Raw genomic sequence first — 21,746 nt, 5'->3', positions numbered from 1 at the left:
GGTCAGGTAGAGTGTATTTAGGATGCCGGCTCCCAGGCTTGGCTCACATTTTGCATGTGGGTAAGTGTAGGGACAGGTAATCCATCCGTCAGGGACAGTAATTAGTGCCAGGGAGAGGTTCCAGATGATGAGGGAAAGAGCAGGGACACACCATCCTTCCTAGAAGCCTCCCCAACCGGGTACGGACCAGCCAGGCTGCATTCCACCTCTCGAGCCAGATGTTGTCGGTGCATCTGAGACCTACTGTTATACTTTTCGCTGCTACAGTCAGTAAATGCTCCTGGTTGGGTTTTCTCCATGCCAGGTATTTGTGTTTTATTGAACTTTAACTTCAATACAGTTACTGCAACTGGACTCTGAGTGTTAACTGTTGCTGCACCACGCTGCACTTTCCCACACGTGGATGCAGCTCACTACTGTTTTCTTTGGCTTTCCAATTTATTATATAGAGCCTGTAGTCACCCCTTGCACTGCAGCACAATCGCTTTGCCAAAAAGCGGAGGTGGTAAAGGGCTGGGCATTGGGAAGTGGGTCCATGCTGCATCTGAGATTGGTGTATATTTTGCATACAAAGAGAAGCAAATAGAGTTTATATTATAAGTAACCTTGTGCTTCATTTTACATGAATGGTTCATATCATAGATACATTTTCACAGATTTCACAGATACATTACTCCTTCTCTATATAAAGAGCTGTGATCTAAAAGAGTGTGTGCATTACCATTCCACACAAGCATTGTCTGCACAGCGGAAAATGCGAACGTTTTTAAATTAAAGACAACGCTAGCACCAATTAAGTAGCACATCAAATTCACTCCTCTCCTGCTGCCAGCTCTTTGAAGAGTGACAGTAGGAGCTGCAGGGAGATGCTATTAAGTTTTATGTACTAAGCAAGCAATTGATGTTTGTACTAAGAGAAGATTTGTTGGAGCGCCTTAGCTAATTTACTGAAATGTTTTGGAAAACCATGTCAGGAAAAGCCCTTGTTGGAGAAAATGATGGACCTCCACTTTCATACAACCTTTTAGAAAAACTGAAAGAGAATTACCCTGTAGTCATTTTTTTGGGTGCTAAATTAGAAATTTTGGAGAAGTTAGATATTGTTGCTGCAAATGCATGTTCTACAGTGAGAATTTATTTTAACAGATCAAGGCTAATGAAAGTATCTATTTGATTGAAAGCTCTTAAAAGCAGGTCCCTCTTATGCCCCTTTCACAGGGGGCAGACTCTGTTGAGACCAGCAGTGGATCTGTCCACCGATCTCTTGCAGATCAGGGCATGAACCAGACATGTTCGCTCAGTTTTTGCAGGGAGGACAAGGAGCACTCTCTGCCCTATGGGTGGCTGGGAGTAATGGGACTCCGCTGTTTGTTTACAATGGACTGCCCTCTGATTCGCCTAGATTTGAGGAGGACAGATCCCCTTCCGTGTTTTTTTTTTTTTAGCAAACTGGTAGGCGAGTGTAAACAGACACAAGTCCGTTTACATCTGTCTGTCCATAGGGGTTATTGAAACATCCAAACAGGTCCACCTGAAAAAACAGATAAAAATAGGGGGCGCTCTGGCCTAGTGTATTATCCAAAAACTATTTTTATGAGGGGTGAAATATAATAAATAGCTACTCACAAACACAGGTAGGAACAAGTGCTCATCAAGCCACTTCACGTGGTTACACTCTCCCAGGCCAGCCGATAGTTAAAGCTTAGGGGGGACTTTCCCGGAGTCCCTGCTGGCTGACACGTGTCAAAGGTATGTCCTTCTTCATTAGAGCCAAACAGCAAATGATCACGATGACGAACGCTTTTAATGACTGCCTATGTTTGTGAGTAGCTATTTATTATATTTTACCCCTATAAAACTTGTTGTTGGATAATGCACTAGGTCAGTACACCCTCTGTTTTTATGTATTTTCTACAGTGTTCTGAGGACAACATCAGTCCTAGGGTGCAGCAAGGCTTCAAAAGAATTTTCTACTTTTTCCCATTTGGGTCATCACACTTATGCTCAAGGGATTATCATTGTAGTTCATGTTGGCAATCCACCTGAAAAACTGACAAGGGGAACTAATCGGACCCTTTATGCAAAAGGGGCCTAAAATTCCAACTCCAGGCAACTAAAAACGTATCCCTTGCTGATGCGCCTGCACTGGAAAGGTTAATTTCTTAGATTTGGAGGAAACAATAAAAGGGGACGAGTTCCCCCATCTCTTGCTCCAGCAGTCTAGGGTCCTGATGTCATGAAGACCAAAAGGGGGTCCACAGTCCTGCATTGGAGGTGATCGTGCTGAGTGACAGTCTGGAGCATAAGGGAGCACATCAGTTGGGGAAGCGGAGGATCAGGTGAGTAAAAGTGTTTCTCCTCTCTCATATACCATATACCAGGGCAGATGCAGCCCCACTGCAAGGGCTAATTTAAAATTTTCCTGGACTTGGGCTTTTTTTCTTTTTATATTTTTTATTTAAAGATGTGACACAGATATCAATATAGAGACAACTTTGCATTGCATAGAAATGATAATGAGTGCAAAAAGCTCAACCATACAAAACAATTGCACATGAGTAAAGGGGACCCATCAATCAGGTTCACACCACCAACTGAAGTCTAATACAGGGTACATATATGCTTCCGTGTCCATCACTTTTTGTTTTTTGGTTTAGAAAGATAAATGGAGAAGAAGGAAAAGATAAGAGAGAGAGAGAGGAAAAAAAGGGGGGGGGGTGGAGGGGAGTGGGGGTATCACCCCCAGGGAGCCAGAATCAATAGCCCTGAACACGCAATAGAGATCCCAAACGGTGGATCCTAACATGCGTATTGGAGGAATTCATCAGAGAAGTGGAAGAGGTCCGAGTGAAACCATCTGGACTTATGTTCCTCTGATTTATCTCGCAAAGCAGAGGTCAGATCTTCCATTTGCTCAATGTCCTTCACTCTTGCGAGCCAGTGGGCCAAGGTTGGCATGGACTGTTGCTTCCATAGAGGTGGGATGCAGGACGTGCAGCATTAAGGAGGTGTTTGAGAAGGGATTTATGATAATGTTTCCTTGATAAAGGATGAGGTTAAGTAGGATTGCTGCTGGGTTATCTTGTAAGGAGATATCTGTGAATTTATGTATGAGCTTAAGCACCGGTTGGCAAAAAATTTGGTGGAGTTGGGCTTTAGGCTAGGTTCACACCATAGCGATGCGGGAACGCCGCGAATCCGCAGTGTTTTCCCGCATCGCATGCCTCCCGCCGGCAGTTCACACTGCCCTATGCGGACTGCTGGGAGTGTCAATGAAATGTTAATGACACCCCCAGACCAGTCCGCATATCGCAGTGCGATCTGCAAACTCGGACAGGAATCGGATCGCATGGTGTGAACACCCATGCGATCCGATTCTGCTGCGGACCAAAAAAAGGGTCCTGTGCGAGTTTGCGGCGGGTGCGATGCGAATTCAGCCATACTATCTGTATGGCTGAACTCGCATCGCACAGACAGATCGGATGTGATTTGCACTGCAGTGCGGTGCGAATCACATCCGGATCTCTCACCCGCAGCGGTGTGAACCCAGCCTTAATCCTCTTCTATAGAATTGTATTGTAACTGCACTGACTCTTTTTTTCTTAAAGCACTGCAGAAAATGTTTGGCGCTATATAAATCCCGTATAATAGTAATAATTAGTCTTGTGAGTTCACCTAGACTGTCTGGATCAGTTGCCTGATCGTCAGGAAATATGTGTGGAATACCCAAGAGCTGCTATGTGTAGTGATAGAAAATAGTAAATAAATGTATATGAGAGGGACAGCTGCAACTATTCAATAGTGATCTCACACTAATAGTAAAATTAAATAAACAAATAATAGTGCTCTAATCCAATGGACAAAAAAACATAAAACATTTTTTTAGGTAGAATACTACACCTTAATAGTGCTACTACTCAAGCAAAAAAACACTCAGAAATGAGGTCAATTACTAAGAAAAAGTGTTGTGAACACATACAATTACATAATATGCAAATAAAACCAAGAATCCTAAAAACAAAACATTTTACATTTCTTAATGATAATAACAGTCCAAATAATTTCCAAAGAAAAAATGTATATGATGAATTTGCATTCACTTCTGTGAAAGGATTTCACTCCAAAGCCGTGCCACAAATCGATTAAATAATAGGTGATTCAAAAGATTGCCTCCGCCACCTCTGAGTTCAATGTCTGCTCACCTCAGCAAAGGACTCCCATGGGTCAGATCTCACCTTGGATAATCCCAAATGGGAATATCAGCTGTATCCTGGATCCTATGTACTCTTCTTTGAAAACCCTGAGAACCGCTCCTTTAGATGTTTCTCAAAGCAAAATAACAGAATTTCATAGCTCAAGATTGTTAATGTATGTTTGTTTATTTTTAGACATAGAAAAAGTGCCCACTCACATATAGATCATCTTGTAAAATCACTTTTGTAACATTAAAAAACCTTGCCTCCTCACCGTTGCTTCAGAGTATACGAGACACCGGAAGTGACGTCACCGTCTTCTCCTGATGTGTTGCGTCACTGGTCATGTGACTTTCCCAATGGAATTAAGGAAAAATATGGTTTTCATGGAAAGCCAGCACAGATGCAGTTGTATGTAAAGTATGTATACTGTTGCCCTTAATGTAGTCTATTGGACATAATGCATAAGGCGGAGGGTGACATCAGTGAGGTGGTTGGAACATAGTTATGCACTTCGGAGTTCCAGCATCAACAGCCTTGTGCAAGTCCAGGATTATCTATTCTGTGAGCAATTTTACATTTAAAATGGTTTAGTGCACCAGTATGTGTAATGCCGCGTACACACGGCCGGACTTTCTGGCAGACTTGTTACGATGGTCTTCCTGAAGGACTTTCGGCGGAGTTCTGACAGACTTTCCGAATGAACGGACTTGGCCACACATGAACGGGCTAAGTCTGTTCGTTAGCCTGTTTGTTTTGAATGTGATGACGTAAATGGGACTAAACAAGGAAGTTCAATAGCCAGTAGCCAATAGCTTCCCTTGCGTCGTATTTGGTCCGTTGGACCAGCACACAGACGAACAGTTTTCCCGATTTTAGTCTGTCGGAATTGAGTTTTTTAAACGATCGGACTAGCCCCCGCACGATCGAATTGTCCGACGGACTAATCCCTTTGGACCTAGTCTGCCAAAAAGTCCCGTCATGTGTACACGGCATAAGTGATTTTTGCAAGTTTATAATACAAGCGTTCTGTATACAGAAATCACTGTAGTTCATTTTTATGTTTTGTTTTTTTTGAGCTATGCAATCTGATGAGTTGTCTAAAATTTTGTGGATCCATCCTGAGTATCAACCCTTCAGAGAGTAAAGCTCTTCATGGCCTCATATATCTATTAGAATCTTTGAAAAGAAATGAGAGTTTGCCCTTTAGAGTGGAGCAACTGGTAGCACTGAGGGTTTAAGCACTATTAAACTAAAAAACTAAAATTTTGTATATTTCAACTTTGCATCAGTGTGAGGTCTGTATTAGTTTTCTTTTTTTTTTTAGGCTTTTTTCCTTTATTCTTACATGGTGATTTGGACAGTAGCACTTCCTGTTTTTGGGTGTCTCCACTCTGGACGCAGGAGAAATGGTGACACCTTTAGACATCAGCATTGTCAATCTAGGGAGAGGGTAGTGCTATATACACTAATGCTGAACTGCTAACAATTTTAAGCAGTTAGAGCAAGAGTTTTTTTCCTTATGGGATAAGGGATATATTTAAATAAATAAACGATGATCACTGTAAGCACCCCTGTCAGTGGTAAATGGTTTGTCTCAATCCTCGAACTGCCACTTTGTCTGAACAGCTTGATCTGTTAAGGAAAGTTGATAAAGAACAGACTTACTGTCCGGATCACCGGGTGAAAATAAAGGTAAAAAGACAGAAAAAACAAATGCAAAAAACAAAAGAATTTATACGCTGCAATATAATACATTTTTGTTTTTGGGTTCAATACCACTTTAATTGGGTTTTTACACAAAAAGCACACTGGGGTTAATTTACAAAAACTGGAGAGTGCAAAATCTGGTGCAGCTGTGCATAGTAGCCAATTAGCTTCTAACTTAAAGAGGAAGTAAACCCTGATGGGTTTACTAAAGGTAAAGCATAATGGACTACTATGCATCGCATAGTAGCTCATTATGTGTCACTTACCTGACACAGGAGCCAGCGAAGTCACCGCTGATCCCTGTAGTCCGCCGCATCCATCTTGCTGGTGGCGTCTCGCAGCTCCGACCAATGACAGCGGCGAAGCCGCGATGACGTCACTCCCGCGCATGCGCACGGGAGTCACGTCTCGCAGCTCCGCCTCTGCCATTCGGCGAAGCCGCGATGACGTCACTCCCGCGCATGCGCACGGGAGTCGACAAATTAGGCAAATCCATTCTTGAATTTGCCGCATTTAGTGCGCCTGCGCGCCGCTGTCTACGGCGCATGCGCCGTAGACAGCGGTGCCCATTTTCGGGCAAATATCTCCTAAACCATATAGGTTTAGGAGATATTGCTTGGACCTACAGGTAAGCCTTAATCTAGGCTTACCTGTAGGCCAAAGTGGTTTGAAGGGGTTTACTTCCTCTTTAAGCTTGTTCAGTTAAGCTTTGACAATGGAACCTAAAAGCTGATTGGTTTCTATGCAGAGCTGCACCAGATTTTGCACTCTCCAGTTTTGGTAAATCAACCCCATGTGTTGGAAATGTGAAGTTTTGTTATTGTACGTGAACTTTCAAAGTGTATGAATTATTAATATCCAGCAGATGTGTATGGGCTTAAATTTATTTATTCATGTACAAATTATTTTTTCACTGTTGCACTTTATTTGTATTGGTTTTTGTACTCTGGTTTTGTACCTTAGATATTGCACCTCTGTCTATTTTGTATTGGAGACCAGTATTCGTTGTAGTGTATCTAATACTGTAAACTATTGACAAAAGTAAGTAGATATACAGTATATACAGTGTATATATATATATATATATATATATATATATGGAATTTGCTTTAAGGACTTTAAGGAAAAATGTGTGTATTATTTTAGGGGTTTAAGGGTATAATTTTACTATAGTACTGCACTTTGCATTTAAAATAGTTTAGTTAATGATGTATAACATTTTAGTACCAGCAAACTTTTATGTATAGAGCGATAGGGATTTCAGGTGCTTTGTATTGTGTGTATATGCTCATGTTGTCTTTGATCAGGGCAGAGATGCGTGCTCTGAAGAAAGAACAGGAGGAGCTGCTGAAGGACCTAAAAATATCGGAAAGTCGTAGCAATCAGTACCGTGATCAGGACAGCCAGGAAAAACTCCAGGCCTTGCTGGAACAAAAGGAAGAACTAGATAATGAAATTGCAACCGAGAAGCAAATCATTGCTGAGCTAGATAAAGAGGTAAATTATATGAGTAAAGAATAAGGCCAAATGTCATCTGTCACAAAGCAAAGCATTTGTATGAAAAGTTGCTTGTGGAAGCAATAATGCTTATATATTGTACAGTTAGGGATAATTAAAGGATTTTTTTCTATTGAAAAAGCCCATGGCGTGCAAACACACCCAAAAAACTTCCACCCGGTGCATAAAAAAAGTGCACACACATAAAGAGTGAAACACTAAAAAGTGCAGACGGGTGCCTGATGTCCTCCAAAAGAAGGACCATACCCTGATCCCCCGGGGCGTTAGGCTCCAGACGGGGACTGAGGTACCAGACTCAACAAGTGGTCCCCGGACGAAACCGGAAGACCTCCTTTCCCCGGGAGGACTGCCGAAACAGAACCTCCTAGGTACTTGGTACTGTGGGGGCTTCCCCGAAGGTAGGCCCCCCCTCATGGAGATTGGACCAAGCCAGAAGGCCTATGTCCGCTCTCCCTCAAGACGTTCAGGATTGGTCCGAGGACCGACACCCTACTAATCAAAACGTGCAGTGACAGACCGTGACAAAACACACACAAATAAAAAGTGAGGAAGGGATAGTGGAGAGGAGAGTGAAAAGTGGCCATTGTGCAATACAATGACCGGCCCTCCGGCCAGGAATCAAAAATTCCTCTGGTCCTAGCCAAAAGGCCGGGCCCTAGAGGCAGGTGTAAAAAAAGCGTGTAATGGTGACGTGACCTAGGTGCCAAAATCAAAGTGCAGACGCACAGTGAATAAGGCACCCCTGGACTGCCACTCCAGGGGCACATCACCATGGGCTTTCCAACAAAAGCATCCCGACAGCCCAGCCCAGACCACGACAGCCCCCACCACAGCCAGAAAGGCATGGAGATCAGCGAGCTTAGTGAGACCCTTTGCCATCAGGTCAAACCCTCACTCCCGTCACTCATACCTAATTATATTCGAAAGGTACAGGCCGCCCCTCTGCTGGAACAGGAGAGCTAAGCGTTCCCTCCCGAAAAACTGACTGGGGCTAAAGCTGCCACAATCCAAGCCGGTCTGCCAGGGTCCCCTCCCCTGGCGCCGACCAGTGGTTCTCCGCCCCCATCAGAAGGCTTCCCGGTCCGGCTACGAACCGTTCCAGGTCACCTTTACACCAACAGGCTTTGCATAGCAACCGCCACCCCTGCTCCACCTCGCCGTAGAACAGGGACGGTAAACAAGCGCCACTTTTGGTAACTGATAAGAACAGATACTACACTTGATCTTAGCCAAAAGGCCGAGAAGCGACTATGCATCGCATAGTAGCCCATTATGTGTCACTTACCTGACACAGGAGCCAGCAAAGTCACCACTGTCCCCTGTAGTTCCGAGCGTTCATCTTCTTGGTGGATCTCGGGCGCACGGGAGCCGACACTTGTGGCATATCGCTGAGATCTGTGGCTTGCCCAGTGCGCCTGCGTGCTGCTGTCTACGGCGCATGCGCCGTAGACAGCGGTGGCTGTCTTCAGGTAAATATCTCCTAAACCGTATCACATCTGAAACTACAACATATTTTCAGATGCAGGAAATCAAATGGTGCAAAAGCAGCCATTTTTAAAAGATGCAGGGATCTTTTTCCTGTGTTTTCCTGAGCCCAATCACATAGGTGTGAACCTAGTCCTAAAGATATATTTTTTTAAGGTTAATCAGGTACATATTCAATACTGTATATTACCATTTTCTATCTTTTAGTATACACCGCTTGTTAAAAGGGATAATTAAAGGATTAGTCCACCCAGAACTGATATTACAGTTTTTTATTAGATACTAAAGAGTCACACAGCCGAGAGTTTCTTTTATCTCATGGGGTCTCTATCGGTGAGATTTGGATGTATACTGTACCTTTCTTGCAGAGACTGGTGTGTTTGTAAAAGGCTCTGCAGAGTCTGTAAACCATAGCTCCCAACTGTCCCTAATTTCAAGGGAATGTCCCTAATTCAGAACAAAGTCCCTCTCCTCCTCAGTTGTTCCTCATTTGGCCTGATACACAGCGGGTAAAATAAGTATTAAGCACATCACCATTTTTCTAGTTAAATATATTTCTAAAGATTCTATTGGCATGAAATGTTCACCACATGTTGGGGACAACCCATGCAATCTATACATAAAAAGAAACTAAAACAAATAAGTTCAGAAATTAATTTATGTGTAATAAACTGGGAAAAGTATTGAACACGCTAACTGAAATTTATTTAGTACTTCGTACAAAACCCTTTGTTGGTAATGACAACTAGACATGGGCGCCATCAATAAATTCGGTTTGTTCTGTTCCATTACGGTTAGTATTAGAATTAATTCGTACTTCGTATTTCGTATCTGAAATTCAATTTCAATTCGTACAAAATACTAATCGTCGCTAGGTTCGTTAACTTGTACGAACGTACAAATATACCTTAATATGACAGTCGATGCTTATGGAAATTTGTTTTTTATCCAAAATACGAAATTCCGTTGAAGAATTTCCTATCCGAAATACGAAGTTTCGCTAGATGAGGGGCTCCCACCATCCCTGTGCTGTGCTGACTTCCTCCTGGGGCTGTACCCCTGCTGTGCTCAGTATGTCAGCACAGCACAGGAATTTTGGTACAGCCCCAGGAGGAAGTCAGCATATCACAGGGATGGTGGGAGCCCCTCATAATAAGCATAATGAGTCGTCGACGCGACGCCGACTGATCCGAAAATTCGTAAACAGAAGTTCGTATTTCGTCCAAAATTCGGACGCATGGCAATTCGTATTTTGGATCCTCCCGAATGTACGAATTTAGGGAAATTCGTACGAATTTGAGATTCATACGAAACTAATCGCACATGTCTAATGACAACTTCAATACGCCTCCTGTATGGAGAAAATAGTCACATGCATTGCTGTGACTAGTGTGACAGGTGTGATTTTGGCCCATTCTTCCACACAGTCTTCAAATCTTATTCCGATGGACTGCCAAACGAACAGACTTGGCCGTTCGAAAGTCTGTTATTTTTGAATGTGATGACGTAAGACGGTACTAAAAAAGGAAGTTCAATAGCCAGTAGGCAATAGCTTCCCTTGCGTCGTATTTGGTCCATCAGACCAGCATAAAGATTGAGTCCGTCGGACAGATTTGAAGCATGTTCTATTTCTAGGTCCATCTGATTTTTTTAATGAAAAACGATCGGATTAGCCCACACACGATCAGATTGTCTGACGGACTGATTCCGTCGGACCTAGTCTGCCGGAATGTCCGGTCGTGTGTACACGGCATTGAAGGTTCCATGGGCCTCTTCTAAGAACCTGATCTTTAGCTCTTTCCATAGATTTTCTATTGGATTTAAGTCAGATGATTGGCTGGGCCATTTTAGCAGCTTTATTTTCTTTCTTTGAAACCAGTTGAGAGTTTCCTTGGCTTTGTGTTTGGGATCATTGTCTTGCTGAAATGTCCACCCTCATTTCATCTTCATCATCCTGGTAGATGGCAGCAGATTTTTATCAAGAATGTCTTGGTATGTTTTTCCATTCATCCTACCTTCAATGGTATGAGGTTTGCCAATACAGTATGCTAAAAAAACAACTCCACACCATGACGTTCCCACCTCCAAATGTCACTGTTGGTATGGGACTGTTTTTGGGGTGATGTGCCGTGCCCATTTGACCTCCAAAAATGGTGTGTATTATGGCATCCAAAGAGTTCAATTTTGGTCTCATCTGATCAGACTATTTTCTCTCATTATTTCACAGGTTTGTCTAAATGTTGTGCAGCAAACTTTAAACGAGCACCAGTATGCTTTTTCTTTAGAAATTGAGTCTTGTGTGGTAGAGGTCGACCGATATGGGTTTTTCTCTGGCCGATGCCGATGCCGATATTTAGAAATCATGGCGGCCGATAGCCGATATATGATGCCGATTTTTTTGGGCCGATATGTTAGGCCGATTTTATTTTATTTATTTATTTTTTTCCTTTTTTATTTATTTATTTATTTTTTTATCCCCCTTGATCTAACACACCTTTCCCACTGGGGCGTTTTTCAGGCGCTTTTGGGCTAAAAATAGCGCCTGTAAAGTGCCTGCAAAATGGCTCCCCTGCAGTCTGTGTGAAAGACAGAGTGCTTTCACACTGAGGTGATGCGCTGGCAGGATCTTAAAAAAAAAAAAAGTCCTGCAAGCAGCACGTTTGGAGTGGTGTATACCGCTCCTCCACCACTCCTGCCCATTGATATGAATGCGCATGCAATGCGATTTGGCAGCAGTGCTTCACGGGCGCATTTAACCTCTTCCTTGGCCGCTAGCTGGGTTATATGTGCCCCACTAGCAGCCAAATAGCACCGCTAAAATGATGGTAAAGAGCCGCTAAAATTTGCGTTTTACCATCAACGCCTGCCTGCTCCAGTGTGAAAGCAGTCTTCATAAGTGGTACAGAAAATTTCTTGCATTTAAACATTTATTAAACAAAACAAACCTCCAATCAGTTTACTTGTATGTATGATTTAGATTAAAAAAAAAAACTATATATTAAATAAAAACAGGTAGTCAAAACTTTTGGACGAAAAAAATTTATGGGCTAACTTTACTGTTTTTATTTTATTTTTTAAATAGTGTATTTTTTTCCTAAAAAAAATGCATTTGAAAGACCTCTGTGCAAATGCCGTGTGACATAAAATATTGCAACAACCGCTATTTTATTCCCTAGGATCTCTGCTAAAAAAATATATATAATTTTTGGGGGGGTCTAAGTGATTTTCTGGCAGAAAATACAGGATTTTTACTTGTAAGCAACAAGTGTCAGAAAAGATTTAGTCTTTAAATGGTTAAACTGAGAACTTCTACACACAGAGATGATTTCATTCATTGAAGTGTAAACATTGTATCATTTTGTTCTTTTCTTGGCAGCCTGCCCAGAGAGGAGGAAAGGGTTTCTATGACGACTCAGGCAACTTACACTGACTGAAATGACTTCTGGAATAGAAAAGTCCCGCTGTAGTTCTAAATCAGCTTTTTATCAGCACAATCGGCCGATGCCGATTATTTAAAAAACGGCAAATATCGGCCGATATATCGGTCGACCTCTATTGTGTGGTGAGCGTGCATACAGCCCATGGCAGTTGATTGTATTACTTATTGTTTTCTTTGAAACAATTGTACCTGCTAATTCCAGGTCTTTCTGAAGGTCTCCACAAGTGGTCCTTGGCTCTTTAAAAACTCTTCTGATAATTCTTTTCACTCTGTCAGAAATCTTGTGAGGAGCACCTGGCTGTGGCCGCTTTATGGAGAAATTATGTTCTTTCCACTTCTGGATTATGGCCCCAAGAGTGCTCACCGGAACATTCAGAAGTTTAGAAATCCTTCTGTAACCAATGCCATCAATATGTTCTGCAACACTAAGGTTGCAAAAGTCTAGAGAAAGCTCTTTGCTTTTACTAATCAGGAGATGTTCCTTGTGTGCCACCTTGGTAACAAGACACATTTTTATAGTCATCAGTTGAGACTGAATCAGCTGACATTAATTTGCACTGAAAAGGGGCTGGATTGCTGTCTAATTATTGATAGATTTCAACTTAGCGTTCTATGCCCTTTTGCACCTCCCTTTCTTCATGTGTTCAATACTTTTTCCCTGTGTCCTTCCATTTTATTATACATAGCTTAATTTCTGAACTTGTTTTGGTTTCTTTGTATGTATAGATTGCATGGGTTGTTCCTGACATGTGGTGAACATTTCATATCAATAGCACCTATATAAATATATTTAACTATGAAAATGTTGACGTGTTCAATATTCTATTTTACCCGCTGTATATAGTTCATAGCTCCCAACTGGCCCCGATTTTGAGGGACTGTCCTTGATTTGGAGCAATGTCCCTCTGTACCTCCTTCTTCATTTGTCCCCCCGTGTTTGGTGTGATCTATATAGTTGTATATAAAATGCACTATCTATCTTTCTAAATGGCTGCATAAATGTCTACTCTCAGAAAGTTGGGAGGTACTGTATGTGTTACCGCTGGCTTTTCTTTTAACAAGCGGTGTATACTAAAAGATAGAAAATGGTAATATACAGTATTGAATATGTACCTGATTAACCTTAAAAAAATATATATTTAGGACTAGGTTCACACCTATGTGATTGGGCTCAGGAAAACACAGGAAAAAGATCCCTGCATCTTTTAAAAATGGCTGCTTTTGCACCATTTGATTTCCTGCATCTGAAAATATGTTGTAGTTTCAGATGTGATACGGTTTAGGAGATATTTACCTGAAGACAGCCACCGCTGTCTACGGCGCATGCGCCGTAGACAGCAGCGCGCAGGCGCACTGGGCAAGCCACAGATCTCAGCGATATGCCACGAGTGTCGGCTCTCGTGCGCCCGAGACCCACCAAGAAGATGAACGCTCGGAACTACAGGGGACAGTGGTGACTTTGCTGGCTCCTGTGTCAGGTAAGTGACACATAATGGACTACTATGCGATGCATAGTAGTCCATTATTCTTTACCTTTGCAGGGAGACAAAGAGGAAGTAAACCCATCAGGGTTTACTTCCTCTTTAAAAGTGACCACACTAAGCAGGAGAACACACTATGGTCAGTCCTCTAGCTGTGTTGGGAACTCAGTGTGCTCTCCTCCAATGATCACACTTATCCTGACACTACCCCCGCCACCCGCCTCCCCTTTTTCCCCCTGGCTAGCCGTTAACTGGGAAGCTCAGTGTACTGCTTTTTCTCCTCCCCCCAGAACTTATGCAGCTGAGAATAGAGGATATGTGATCACTTCTAGAAAAAGGGAAAAAAGGTATTTGTAATATTTATTTTTTTATATCTATATACAAATGTTTTTCTTTTTTTTATGATTATTTCAAACTGAATGGGTTGTTTTACAAGGTGATCATTTACAATTACTTTCATTTGTTTTTTTTAATTGCGACTGTAATAAAGAAAGAAGGAAACCGCTAGCAAAATCGCTGTAGATTCCCTTTAAATACAAAATATTTTTTTGCAGATAAAATCTTGGGAGAGAAAACTTTCAGATCAGAGAAAACAAGTGAGAGGCTCTTCAGGGTCAGCCACACAAAATGCCCAGGCACAGAAAAATGTGAAGGTTATGGAGAACCGACTGGACCGGGTGAGCACTCACATGTCCTTGTAGCAAGGCTATGCAAATAACATTGGATGATATTTTATGATGCATATGACACAGATCTATGTGGTAGACTTTTTTCTCCTTAAATGCTCAGCAGCATTTTCAGTTTTCTAATTTACCTATCATCAACGCTATGACATAAGGTACTCTATGCCATATGCCAGATTTATGATTTCAATTTTTTTTATTGAACTGAGAAACTGAATTTCCCAAAAATTGCCCGCAAAACAGATCTAGATCTGGATCTTTGAATGGAGGATGGGTGCATGAAAATTAAAAGGACCATCCTCCCATTTCATAGATACTGTTTCATTCATAGAAGCTATAGAACAACTTATATGAGTGGAGAAGGTGGGCATAGGTAGGGAACTTGGGCACTTTGATTAGTGCCTGTCACAGCCTCCTCAGTTCTTTTAACCCTGCTTAAGCTACGTTTTTACCCCCCCCCCCAGGTGCAACTCCTTACAGAGGAGTCCCCACTCCCCCCCACGAAAAAATGTGAAGTCAGCTGCTACAAATACTGTAGCTGTTGACTTTTTATATTAGGACCCTTACCTGTGCAGGGTTCCCACGATGTCGGTACCCCCAACTGATATTTGGATCGGCTCTCGGGTGCTGCTGCCGCACTTCATGGTAAGGTTCCCTACTGTGCATACGCGAAGTGCACTGCACTTTCTAACTGGCTCGGCGGCGAAGGGGGGGGGGGGGGTGATCTTCCGAGGGACAGCGCCACGATGCAGTCTCCCAGAATTGGGGATAGGTACCTGTCTAAAACAGATACCCGTTCCTCCCACCCCTCTGAAAGGTGCCACATGTAGCACAGGAGGGTGGGAGGAAGCATAAGCAGAGGTTCCACTTTTGGATGGAATTCTGCTTTAAGCTGCAAAGGTAGCCAACAGGATTTACACATGCTTTGAGTCATGGTAAGAACTGTCCCCCATGTCACCTGAATAGAGCCATGCTGCAACTGCCCCTATATGGTTGTGGCGCAGTGGGGCAGGTTTCAGAGGTTAAAATAAGTAGTGTGATGGCCAGGGCTGTCTTAAAAGCATCATGGGCCCCTGGGCAAAGTAATGCACTGGGGCCCCTACCAGCCTGCTTCAATTCATGCATCTAATCTAAAGAATTATAAAAGTATTTATTAAAGTATAAATAGTTGATAGAATTAAACATATTTGTATTAGTGCTTTAAATAAAGTTGTTTTTAGACACAAAAAAAAGACCATAAGTCAAAGACTAATCAACACAAAGGGCGCAGTACAGGGAGAAGGCAAAAGGGCAAAGTAGCAGGGGGTGGGTGGGTCAGGAAGGCACAGTATGGGGGGGGGGGGCACAATACTGGAACAGGAGAGCACAGTACAGGTTTTGGGATGCTTCCCTAGACACAGCCACTCTGACACATCTTTAAAAAAGCGTGACTTTACCAGCAAATCCGGGACAGTTGGCAATCATGATGTAACACATAATTATCATGGGGCCCCCTGTGAACCTGGTGGTGGCAACATTATGTCTTCTGAAGAGCAATCCACAGCGGATCACTCATCAGTGGACATTTTTAATGTAAACAAGCCCCAAGTCACTTATTCAGTGCTTACTGGTATAGGGCAACAACAGTCTGTCCATGTCTGCCCATTGTTCTCCCGCGTTTGCACCCTGTCACATAAGCCTGTGGAGACTAAGAGTGGCCTTTTCTAAAGACATTACACAGGTATGGTCCACTGTTGTCACCAAGGGTAAAATGCCATGCAGACATTGCTATAGAGAATACATGTAGATTGGAAGTGGCTGCCATAGAGGAGTTGCAAGATGCAACTGAATGTCATTCGGTTCGAGTATTACTTTAGGGGTGTCAGTTATCTTGCAGATTTCTATGTAAATTGGAGTTCCTTTCTTTATCATATAAAGGAAATTAAAATGTATTTGTGGTACATACAGTATAAGAAGAGAAGCATGCAAGTCTGGCATTTACATATCACATCAGATGTGCTGAAGGAGCAATCTGACAACATGAATATGTCCTCAGGACTGGAGAATGCCATGTGTTTCACTTGATGTTTAATTATTTAAAAGATAATTATTTTCTATTGAACATAGATTTGATCACAGCTAAAAATAAGATAATTAGCACCATGCGTGTGCGTGTTTCTTGAAACCAAATGATTCTCAGTTTTGTATCTTGCAACATAATATTTTAGTGATGTGTAGAAGATAGGCTGGAATGATGCCTGCTAGCTGGGTATTTTATGTGTTTGTAACATACTGTACTTGATAGCAGTACTCCTATACTTCTGGGCTGAAACACTGCTATTCCTGACTTCTCAATAAAAATGTTAGTTGCTGGGCTGTCATTCTAATTTGGTGGCTTCAATACTTTCTAAACCACATATGTCAAGCACAAAGCCTGCGGGCCGAATCTGACCCACCATGTATTGTGAAGTAGCCCTCGTACCGAGTTTTGTAGCCGAAATGTGGCAGAACTCCATTCCACCAGCTCTGGCTCTCACCCTCTGTTCCTGTTTCCCGCTGTCACTTTTAAACATAGAAGTCTTCTATTTTACGAGAACAGCTTTGCTCAGTGGCTCCCAGGACTAACAGATCCCTGCATACATTCACAGTCGGGCGAGATCTCCAAAGAGATAGAGGGAGAAAGATCTCCCTGCAAGGCACGCCACCTACACAGAAAATAAAAACTGCAAAGGTGATCAAATACCACCAAAAGAAAGTTCTATTTGTGGGGAAAAAAAGGACATCAATTTTATTTGGGTACAGCATTACGCAAACGCGCAATTGTCAGTTAAAATAACGCAGTACTGTTTTGCAAAAAATTGCCTGGTCAGGAAGTGGATAAACCTTCCGGAGTGGTTAAAACAAAGTAGTTTCCCAGTAGAGATTTAAACAAAAAGCAGTTCTGGTTGCATTATGCACCTAGTCTCCTGTGCTGACCCCTTCAATGATTTTTTCCCCCCTGTGTTCACTGAGACATTATTCAACCCAGAAAGACTAAGGATATCCCATCAGAACAGGGCGCCATGGATCCACTTATCTGACCGAATGTCACAACAGTGCCATTAAACATAGATACAGAGACTACTGCTGAAGTCACAACATTAGTACTACTTTCTGTATGATTGTGGACTGCGCACCCATTGAGGAAATCTGATAAGGACCCTGTGTATCCTGTGTGTGTGTATCCTACAAAAACAAGAGACAGAGGGCGCACCAGCCTAGCTCATTACTTTTCAGATAACTTTATTAATATAAACAAGTTCAGATGTATACAAACGGCAACATCAAATAGGCACATTAAAGTCCAAAAAAGTACTTTGAATAGACTGGTCAACTGGACAAGTCCCAAATGTGAGAAGATTTTTCAAAAGGCTGACGCATTTCAAGGGGGATCCCCTCTTCCCCAAAGTCTCAGAGGGTTTTGAAAACCCCAATGCACTTTTTACAATACTGGTGCCAACGGGACCCCATATTCTAGTTTTGTCCTTAGGAGTGGTTTAAACAGAGACAATACCATTGGAATTAAATATTATTGCATTTTTTGGCATTGAGTAGTGCAGTTTATCTTAAAATTGAACTTTAATCAGAAAATATAGTCCTGCTAAATCTCTTCAGGCTGGCCCCTTTTGCAGATATAGCTGTGTAAAGCATTAAAAATGAGTGCCTATGCTGTTTAAAATCCGGTAATACACTGTCTCACCCTGCTCTGCACATGCTCAGTTGCTCTCTAATTTTAGGCACTTTGCCAAAAATTTAAAGGCCGATATACTGACAGCCTAACGATCTACTATTGCTCAGGGGCTCTGGGCTTTGGCTAAATGGCAGCCTCCAGCAGGAAGAAACAGGAACAATGCTAGAGGCAATTTACAGCACACACCAGCCATTGTTTTTAGCATAATTATTAATGTGGAATATATGTTCCTTGCTAAAGAACATTATTTTTATTAAGAGCTAGAAGAGTCAAGGTAATGGCTTGATTTGTGGGTATATGGCCAGACTATGGTGGTAAACTTGGTTTATGATGTCCTATACCAGTGATCTCAGTATAATATTACTATTGTGCTGTTTAGAGGGCTCAGAAGACCTCAGGAGATGGTCACAGGCCATGGCCAACCTCCAAAGATTACTAATTAGTATTTACTTGGAAATTAGACTGGTCATGTTAATTCTATCCTCATTGAACAGTTCAGTTAGTAGGTTACAGGCATGGTTGTGCATGAGAGTGATCATTTGGAGGAAGACCACCATCTAGTGTTTATGACCCTAAAACTCTAATAGCGTTTTAGATAGGGAAACAAAACTATCCTACAAGTTATCTGAAGGTCAGTGGCACTTTTTCTCTATTAACACTGCAATGTTCTTTATGGTGCCCAGCTAGTCTGCCAGGATTTTTGTGTTGTGATTGTGTTGGCCATTCATGCAAAACCTGCTAACATTTTTCTCCATTCCTGATGTGATTTTTAGGCTCTGACCAAATTCAATCTTCAGCTGGCAAAAAATGCCAAGATGAGGGAAGAGATTGACATCTTGAGAATCGAGCGCTCTCGCTTTGATCAACTCTATAAAAAGCTTGAAAAGGTGAGAAATAGGATAACAATTAGAACCTTTACTCTATACAAAAAACAATTTTCTGGCCTTGCAGAACTGTCATTCTCTCTTATGATTTATTGACAGTATTAGAAAAGACAAAGAAAGTATATTAAAATAGTATTATATATTACAATTTTATATTTCTGATTTGTATTTTTTTTTTCAGGAATTGCTTCAAACAAGAAAAGAAATTGCCACAACAATTGAGGAGTCGTCTGCTGCTTTTGATGCCAGGTTTGCTGTAACAAGAATTTTTTTTTTATTATGTTTAGACATAGGCCATATAGGTCAGAATTAGATAAGCCCATTAGCGGTGAACATCTTATATGGGTGAGTGTTTGTACACTCAGGCATAAGCCCATCTCCTGATGGTTTAAGCCAGTGCAATGTATAAGCAACCATCAAACACATGTGGGTGGGGAACTGGGTGGCAGTGATTTAAAGGGGTCAGATGAGACAATGGGGTTGATTTACTAAAGTTGAGGATTGCCCAATTAAGCTTTGACAAAAAAAAAAAAACCTGGAAGCTGATTTCTATCCAGAGCTGCACCAGATTTTGCACTCTCTGGTTTTAGTAAATCAACCCCATTGTCTTCTGGACATGTTCTGTTTTTTGTAATTCATTGTGAATTGTACAGCAATGTGGTAATAATCCCGTTGTTCATACATGCAATAAAGAAGCTTACATTTCTGTAACAAAGCAGTCAGTATGAACTTACAGGGGGTAGTGTGCTCAAGGAGTGCTCCTTAAAGCAGAGCTCCAGGCTCCGTCAGAAAAATAATAATACTGTAGCTGCTGACTAATATTAGGACACTTACCTGTCCACGAATCCAGCAGTGTCTTCGCCTGAGCCAATTTTTCAATCGGCTCTCGGGTGCTGTCGCTGCCATCTCGGCTAAGGGAGACTTCACAGCTTGTTCCCTACTGCACATGTGTGAGGTAGGCTACACTTTATGAATGGCCGAGCGGTGGGGGAAGGAGGAGGGGGGGATAAATGTCCAACCGAGTTCGCTGTGGAGAGCTCATCTGTAAGTGGGAGCAGGTACCTGTCAAAACCAGATACCCAGTCCCCCCTGAAAGGTGCCAAATGTGGCAGCAGAGGGGGGGGGGAGGTAAACAAGTGGAGCTTCCCCTTTTGGGTGGAGCTCTGCTTTAAACAGGTCCCCTTGGCTGGCACTAACTCCTTCACTAGATGGCCACTGGGAGCCCAGTATAGAGGACAAGTCATTCCTCTGTAAGGTTCCCATAGCACCAAAAGTAAGCAGCAATTGATGTGTATACCTCTGGCACTAATCAGGAAATTAGTGGGTGATCTGCGGATCACCAATTCACTCTTAATGTTGTCACTCGGTCAAGCAATATCCTTGTTCAGTGTGACATTGACAGCTATCACACAGCAACACCCTCTTACACACAGGTTAACAATCAACTCAGGATATAATCTGTAGTTCATTCCCAATGTACACTCACAGAACCATGGAGATTATTTAAAGTCTTACTACATTAGCAGGGCCGGATTAAGAGCATCCTGTGCTTGGTGCTGAGGATTTTGGTGGGCCTTTTACTGGGCACCCTTCTGCTTTCCAAGAGCCTGTGCTGGCATGCACCCAAACTCAAAAGTGCGCCGCCGCACAGGCATAACGCTAGGGAAGCCTGGCATTTGATTTGCCAAGTTTCTGTAAGGGCCATGCATTGGCGTGCACTCTGAGCTGAAAGAGTGCAGCTGCGCAGGCCTAACACTATGGAAGCCCCAGACTTCTGTAAGAGCCCTGCATCGGCGTGCCCCAGGCTTCTGTTAGGACTGCTCATGCAGTGCCCATTATCAGTCCCACCACCCTGCCCAGGCGGTTCATGTGGAATGCAGGGCCCGTCAGGGGAGATCTCTTCCCATTGGCCCATTGCTTTCCATGTCCTTTTTGGGTGGCTGGGCCTATATTAAGGTAGGGGCCTGGAGCTGCAGCTCCAATAGCCCCTACGTTAATCCAGCCCTGTACATTAGGATAAAACTCAGGGTCCCAATGATGAGTGATTGTCTCAGGACCTTATGACAAGTGACTATATCTGGGTCCCAGTGATGAAAGACTGAGACTGATCATTGAGATTTATATAGAAGTTGAGAAACTTCAATTCAGTTATCCAAATATGTAACATGCAAATTTCCATTTACTTATTTATTCTACACATGATTGGGTATTCTAAGTAAACAGTAATTTGCTTTTCACATGGTTGCATAATTGAAGTAAACATTCACACAATGTGAACACTCTCAACGCCTTCAGTATATCCTTCATACTGTTTCAGGATCTTTATGAGACATTGGTGGCTGGTGTCCATATGGGCCTTGGTGGGTGAAAACAAAATGTGTCCATACCAACCATATGGTATTTTTATAATTTTTCTAGTGCATTAATGAGATATTTAGTTCTCCAGAATGTGAACTTTTTACCAAGTAAAAAGAACTACGAGGGCTGCCACTGTGGGTCTCTTTCTGAAACTATGAGTTGTCAGGCTCCTGTGCTGATCATTTGAGAGCTTTCTAAATTACTGACCTTGGACAAGTAGGCAGATATGGACAGTCAATGAAAGACAATAAGTCCTTAGTTGCACACTTATTCTGAGATATGACTC

At 42.3% G+C, this 21,746-nt stretch overlaps 1 protein-coding gene and 1 pseudogene across 1 annotated transcript in view; one reads left to right on the top strand and one right to left on the bottom strand.

Moving 5' to 3' along the window:
• ODAD1 (outer dynein arm docking complex subunit 1) overlaps positions 1-21,746 on the top strand; it is a 254,860-nt gene that overhangs the window by 48,444 nt on the left and 184,670 nt on the right. The window contains exons 4-7 of the mRNA XM_077457426.1: positions 7,211-7,400; positions 14,381-14,503; positions 18,992-19,105; positions 19,284-19,351. Coding sequence (XP_077313552.1) covers positions 7,211-7,400; positions 14,381-14,503; positions 18,992-19,105; positions 19,284-19,351 — 495 coding nt within the window. The remainder of the gene's footprint in view (positions 1-7,210; positions 7,401-14,380; positions 14,504-18,991; positions 19,106-19,283; positions 19,352-21,746) is intronic.
• Positions 8,490-8,670, bottom strand: LOC143934656 (U2 spliceosomal RNA; annotated as a pseudogene).

Source organism: Lithobates pipiens, unplaced genomic scaffold (assembly GCF_037356315.1).
Source record: "Lithobates pipiens isolate NorthernLeopardFrog02 unplaced genomic scaffold, aLitPip1_a1.2 Scaffold_27, whole genome shotgun sequence".
In the NCBI taxonomy this organism is placed as follows: Eukaryota; Metazoa; Chordata; class Amphibia; order Anura; family Ranidae; genus Lithobates; species Lithobates pipiens.
This window is presented reverse-complemented; position numbering and strand designations above follow the sequence as displayed.